The following is a 5,999-nucleotide window of genomic DNA, read 5'->3' as shown; positions in this document are numbered from 1 at the left end:
AGGATATGTTTTCTGTTTACGAAAAAACAAAGTTCATTGTTAAGGAAATGAAAAAGTTATTCTTTTTTAGAATAGTGTTATGGCTTTTTGACCACCCTGTATTTTGTTAAAAGTAAAACTAAAGTATTGGATTTTTGTATTCAAAATAAATTTTTCTCAAAACTGTCTTTGAAAACATTTGTTATTAAGTCTTTTTCACTCATTTAAGCTTTTTAAAAGATATTTCAAACAAAAAATCAAATCAAAAGGTTACTTTTATTTAAAAAAATTTTGATGTATTTACTAGTTGTTTTTGTCTTTTGATTTTTTTTTTTTTTTCTTGCTGTAAAAACGTTTAAAAGTATTATCTTTTTATATATAAAAAATTCTATATAAAGATTGCTTTAAAGAGTAGAATTAGAATTGATTTTTCCTGTTTGATGGTGCATACGCTAAATGCTATAATCAAATTAACAACATTTTAAAATGCAACTGAAAAACAAACCGCATATCAAAAACGGACCTCGAACCTCAACACCTCTCCCTACTTTTTTGTTGTTTTTTTTTGATAAAAAGAACGCTATCAAATAAACTTTATGGTTTTATTTGCTCAATACTTGCTCTAGTAATACGGCTTCTATTACTTAAATGAATATTAAGTATAATAGATTTTACAAACTCTAACGGTACTTCAACTTTTCAAAAACTTATCCTTATTTTTTCATTCTAACATTTTGATGGTTTAGCAATACTGCAGTATGCAAAAGTTTTTGGAGACGGTTTTCTAAAACATACAGACGATTCTATGGTTTTAAATTATTTAACTTTACAATATGTTTGGTTTAAGGTCACCTTTAATTGCTGAGTTGGCTAAAAGCAACCCTATTGGTGCAAGAATAAAAAGCCAGACTGTTTTGATCTTATTCATCTCTATGCCAAATACTTTATAACCAGTTCCTGCATGTTTTTGGAAATCTTCAAGTCTGCTTGAAAACTGGAGAATTTCCGAAACATTACTAAAAGGAGAAGTCCAATCCATTTTTGAAAATGGAATCGCCAACACCGATACGATGACTTTGTTTTGCTTTTTAGACACATTACTTAACAGTAGCCACGGTAGTAAAAATAAGTAAATGACCTCAACTGTTCCTGATAGAAAAGTGAAAATGATGTTAAAGACGGCAGAAACTTCATTAGTAGAACTCCTTGAAAATCTGGACAAGTTTTGTACAAATGAGTAAACGCCAAACACTCCCCAAATAATTACAGTACCAATTGAAACTGATAAGTAAAGGTGGACTTTTTTTGCAGAACTACTAATTTTTTTGTGGATTTTAACATAATCATGGAAGATATCGTCAGCAGATTTTAATGTTCTTGTTAGCGTTAGACAAAACTCTTCAAGCTCGATGCATTGTAAATAGGAAATAAATATTAAATAGTAGAGAAATGGAAGTGATACGATTCGTGTATAAAGCAGAACCAAAATGTCTATAAACTCAATCCAGAAATTGAACTTAGACGAACCTGGTTTTCCAACTTCGTTAATAAGGATAGGAATGACTCTTTTTAAAAAATGAAGCAGAAAAATGCACAAGAATGCTGATGCAATTATTTTATTCACTTTACGTTCTTTGTTTTTCAGTTTTAAGTTGATCCTCTTCAAATCTTCTTCGCTTTCGACTTCGCTTTTTAAACTTTCTATCGATTGGACGGCAAGCGATGGAATGCGGCAGAAAGTTAGAATGCCGAAATGGTGTAAAACAAGATATCGAACCATCCACACTATGGAGTTTGCAATAATCATAAGAACTTGAAATAAACTAGCTGTCTTTAAAAATGGAATTTCACTATAGAAGAACAGGAAAAATTTAAATACTACACAAAGCCACATAACGACCATTGACAAGACTCGAAGAGTTTTGCACCAATAATAACGGCTTGGGTTTTGGTAAGAGTTTAAATCTTCATCTACGTACTGGAAAACTCTGCTCATATACTTGTATAAAAAACTAGTGCGAAAATCAAAAGAATCTTTTTGCGGTTCATAATTTATTTCGTTAGCAAGTAGACTGTATGTTACGGCGAAATCATCTTGCCTAGAGAGCAAATTTCTTTCCACAACCGCCATTTTGCATAATTATGCTTTTTAAAGCGAAAGAAAAAGTTTTTCATGTTTTTAACTTTGTTTCGTATCAAATTACTAAATTCCAAAGATACAAAAAGTATTCTCAAATTTCAAAAAGCATCTTTTTTTCTATTAATAAAACATTAAAAATATTCTATTTTACTTTATAGTCTTCCTATTTTTTGTTTATTTATTTGTTTTTTTTTTATATATATGTATATATATTTATATACATACATACATATACATACATACATACATACATACATACATACATACATACATACATACATACATACATACATACATACATACATACATACATACATACATACATACATACATACATACATACATACATACATACATACATACATACATACATACATACATACATACATACATACATACATACATACATACATACATACATACATACATACATACATACATACATACATACATACATACATACATACATACATACATACATACATACATACATACATACATACATACATACATACATACATACATACATACATATACTTGTTTTACATATATTTACATGTAATAAATTTATGCGGTTTTTTACATTGATGAAATAAAAAAAGCAAGCAAGCTATTCACCACTTGCTTATTCAGTTTTATCAACTCATAATATTGTGAATTTTATTTGTAAAAATTTTTGTGCTTGTGTTAACAAATGCTTAGCCACCCATGACGAGACTTGGTTTAAAACAGGAGTCTTGTTTATTTAACAAATATCTTCAGTTGTTTAAATAAACATTGTTTTCTAAAAAGTTGGATTAAATGGATTGGGGGTTTGTCATTCTAATTGATATATCTTGACCTTGTCAAAGTATCTGAGAGAATTCGTATTTTAAGGCAATAAATGATGCTGGTGGCTCATAATTTAATCATAGCATCTTTATTTTTCATTGTTCAAGTTCTAACTCTTTGTTCTGACAACACACATTAAGAAAATTTCTATAGTTTTACACTGAGCGTTTTTTACAATAAATAAATTTTGTATAAATCTTAAAGTAAATAAATTTTCGAAGGTTTTAATTTTCGCTCAGAAGCTTAATTTTTGCGTTTGATGTTGATAAGAAAACATTTGAATGACTTTATTTTCACAACTAATGTTGGAATAGCAAGAATTCTTATTTTTTGGAATTCAATGGGATGCAGTGAACTCATGATAGCTGTCACCATATACTTTTCATTCGAAGAAATAAGAATTCAATAGGAATGTTGCTACAATCGAAAATTTAATTTCAAGTTCTTAATTTAAGAACAGGGCGTCATGTAACTTGGATCTCAGGCGTTTTTAAAATTACTTTAAATTTTATTCAAAATTGGATTACGATTCTATTGTTTAATTTCAATATAGCCCTAATAAACCATGCAAAACTTTAATTTGTTTATTTAAATCATTAATTACTTATCTTTCTTCCTCCTCCACCCACCCACCTGTTCTTCCTATGATAAAAAGAAAGATTTTTCTTCTTCAATAATCTTACTATTGTCTAAGCAACCAAAAAAACTCTTTTTTTCAGTTACATGTTTTCAGCTCCATGTCTTCATAACAGTTGTTTGAACTTCATGAAAACAATTAAAATGAACAGCAAAAAAATTTGGGGAAATTCACAAATGAAGCACAAAAAAGGTGACTGGTGGACATTATCTGTATCTTGCACATTCTTACAAAAAAACTTTTATATGAAATGTAGAAATACCAAAAATAATGTTTTTTAACTTTTTAACTTTCTTATGCCATCAAACGTACTAATCCGTTTACTCTGACCCAGAATCAGAGATAAGCGTTAGCAGTAGCCCTCCTCCCCATTTTTTATTACGTAAAATGTGAACGATTCTTTAACACTTTTTCATATATGGAAAAGTATTAAGGAAGTACAATATTGGAAACTACACAATTCTAATAATTCATGATGATGATGATCATGATGATGATCATGATGATGATCATGATGATGATCATGATCATCATGATGATGATCATCATGATCATCAGCCGAGTTTCTGCCACCCACTGCGGTCTGCAGCCAATTGTTCTAGCTTTCTAGCTTGCAAATCAACGGCACTTCCAATGGTGTTCTTTGTATGTGAGCATTGATCTGCCACGTTTCATTACTCCTAGTCGTTTTTGCGTATTGTAAACGGCGTATTTTCGAATAAGATCGTCTTCGGGCCGACGCAACATTTATCCAACCCAGGTCAGTTGGCATTGCCAGACCTTAATCGATAGTTGCTGTTATTGTACGCGTTCATATATCTCGATATTTTTGACATGGTTGATTCGATGAATGTTAAGCATGACGTGGCAACAACTTGTCGCAAAACTGTCGAGAGTTTTCTTGTACTGATCCGACAGGATCCATGTTTCGCTTTCATACAATTTTATTCGCCTTGACCACCTTTGATGCTATTTCATAATGGCGCAATAAGGCAAACATGAGTTCTGCTTTGATTAAGTCAAAGGCCTTCTTGAAGTCGATGAAAGTTGCTTTAAGGGTTAAAATCTAATTAGCTGCAGTCTCAATTAGGTGTCAGATAATATGCATTTTTTGAATGAAACTGCACTCTTTTCGAAACCCGGCTTGATTTTTTCTCAGCATTTTGTCACACCAATCATACTAAAGTAGCAGTCATTGTGATGAGTTTTCAGTTCTCTTCTTACTCTTGAAATGGCAAAAGGCATTACCGTTCATGTACTTCTTTTTTACCATCTTTATAGAGAAGCTTCCACATATCACATAAGGGGCCAACGGATAATCCTGATCACCCATTTCTTTAGGCTATTTACAATTTGTTACCTTCCGCAATCTTAGGTAACACCAATGATATATATAAACTAGATGTCTAACTTCACAAAAATCATTAAGAAAAAGTGAAGCAAGTTTTTAAAGCTTTTAATGCTGGTAGCCGTTTTATTTAAACTGACTTAATACTTCATTTTTGTTTTGCTTTTAATTAAAATTGCGTCATTTCAGGCTGACAAAAAATTTTCTTCACTGCGGAAGCGCGAGTTAGATATCTAGTAAACATTGGGAGACACCTCCTTTTTTCCAATATAGTATATATAGGAAACACTCGTAGGAAAATGTATTTGGAGCATTTTTTACATCCTCTGGTAGCCATCATGTATATAACAGAACTTTTTAAATGATCTGAATGAATGAACTAGATGTACATTTAATGGCGGAGCATATATCAATTCCGAATATATAATACGTTAATAAATCATAGTAATTCAGTAAAAGGAATAACAATGAAACGATTAATGATACAGAAAAAATACTTGCATTTTATTGGAATCAGGTGAGAAATATGATTAATAAACAATAGAATAGTTAAACAAAGCTGTTGTAAAAAATTGTTACGTAGTGTTATTAAAGCTCATTCTAGTACATCTTTGCGTAATCTTGACCATACAACATATAAATATATACAAATATGTCTATACAAATAAAATTACATAAGGTTGACTAATCTTTTATTAGACATGGTCACAAGTGTTCCAAAAGGTAAAATATGGACACTTGTTATAAAATGGACAATGTCCTTAAGTCATTTGCTTAAAAAATGAAGGGGAAGGGGAGAGAGAGTGAAACTTGCTTCATACATTTCTCATGTTTTATTAAAATTTTCACGTTTTTCATAAAAGACAATCCAAAGCTTCACCAGTCGTGAAAAAAATGTTCTCCTTTGGACATCAAATTTCTTTTTAAACTTGATCTTTTTAACCAGCAGGGTAAAAAAATTGAACTACTAATTTCGTCACAAAGTTATTAAATGTTTTATTAGTGCTCATACACCCATTTTTTTGGTTTGTAGCAATCTATTTCATTTTTTCAATAACAAACGG

At 30.4% G+C, this 5,999-nt stretch overlaps 1 protein-coding gene across 1 annotated transcript; it reads right to left on the bottom strand.

Annotated features, from left to right (window-relative positions):
* Positions 1-268: 268 nt before the first annotated feature.
* Positions 269-2,258, bottom strand: LOC149891884 (uncharacterized). Its single transcript, XM_090080408.1, has one exon. It carries the CDS (start codon positions 2,108-2,110, stop codon positions 806-808), a length of 1,305 nt encoding a protein of 434 aa, XP_089936534.1. The 5' UTR covers positions 2,111-2,258; the 3' UTR covers positions 269-805.
* Positions 2,259-5,999: the final 3,741 nt, after the last annotated feature.

The sequence above is a fragment of the Hydra viridissima genome, unplaced genomic scaffold (assembly GCF_058129835.1).
Source record: "Hydra viridissima isolate aposymbiotic clone 2 unplaced genomic scaffold, HvirCarnegie_v1 scaffold_2, whole genome shotgun sequence".
In the NCBI taxonomy this organism is placed as follows: domain Eukaryota; kingdom Metazoa; phylum Cnidaria; class Hydrozoa; order Anthoathecata; family Hydridae; genus Hydra; species Hydra viridissima.
Note: the sequence above shows the minus strand (reverse complement) of the source record. Positions and strands in the feature narration are given on the sequence as shown.

What these genes read in the sequence shown, in the direction of transcription:
- LOC149891884 (XM_090080408.1), bottom strand. Translation starts at nt 2,110, where the DNA reads ATGGCGGTTGTGGAAAGAAATTTGCTCTCTAGGCAAGATGATTTCGCC.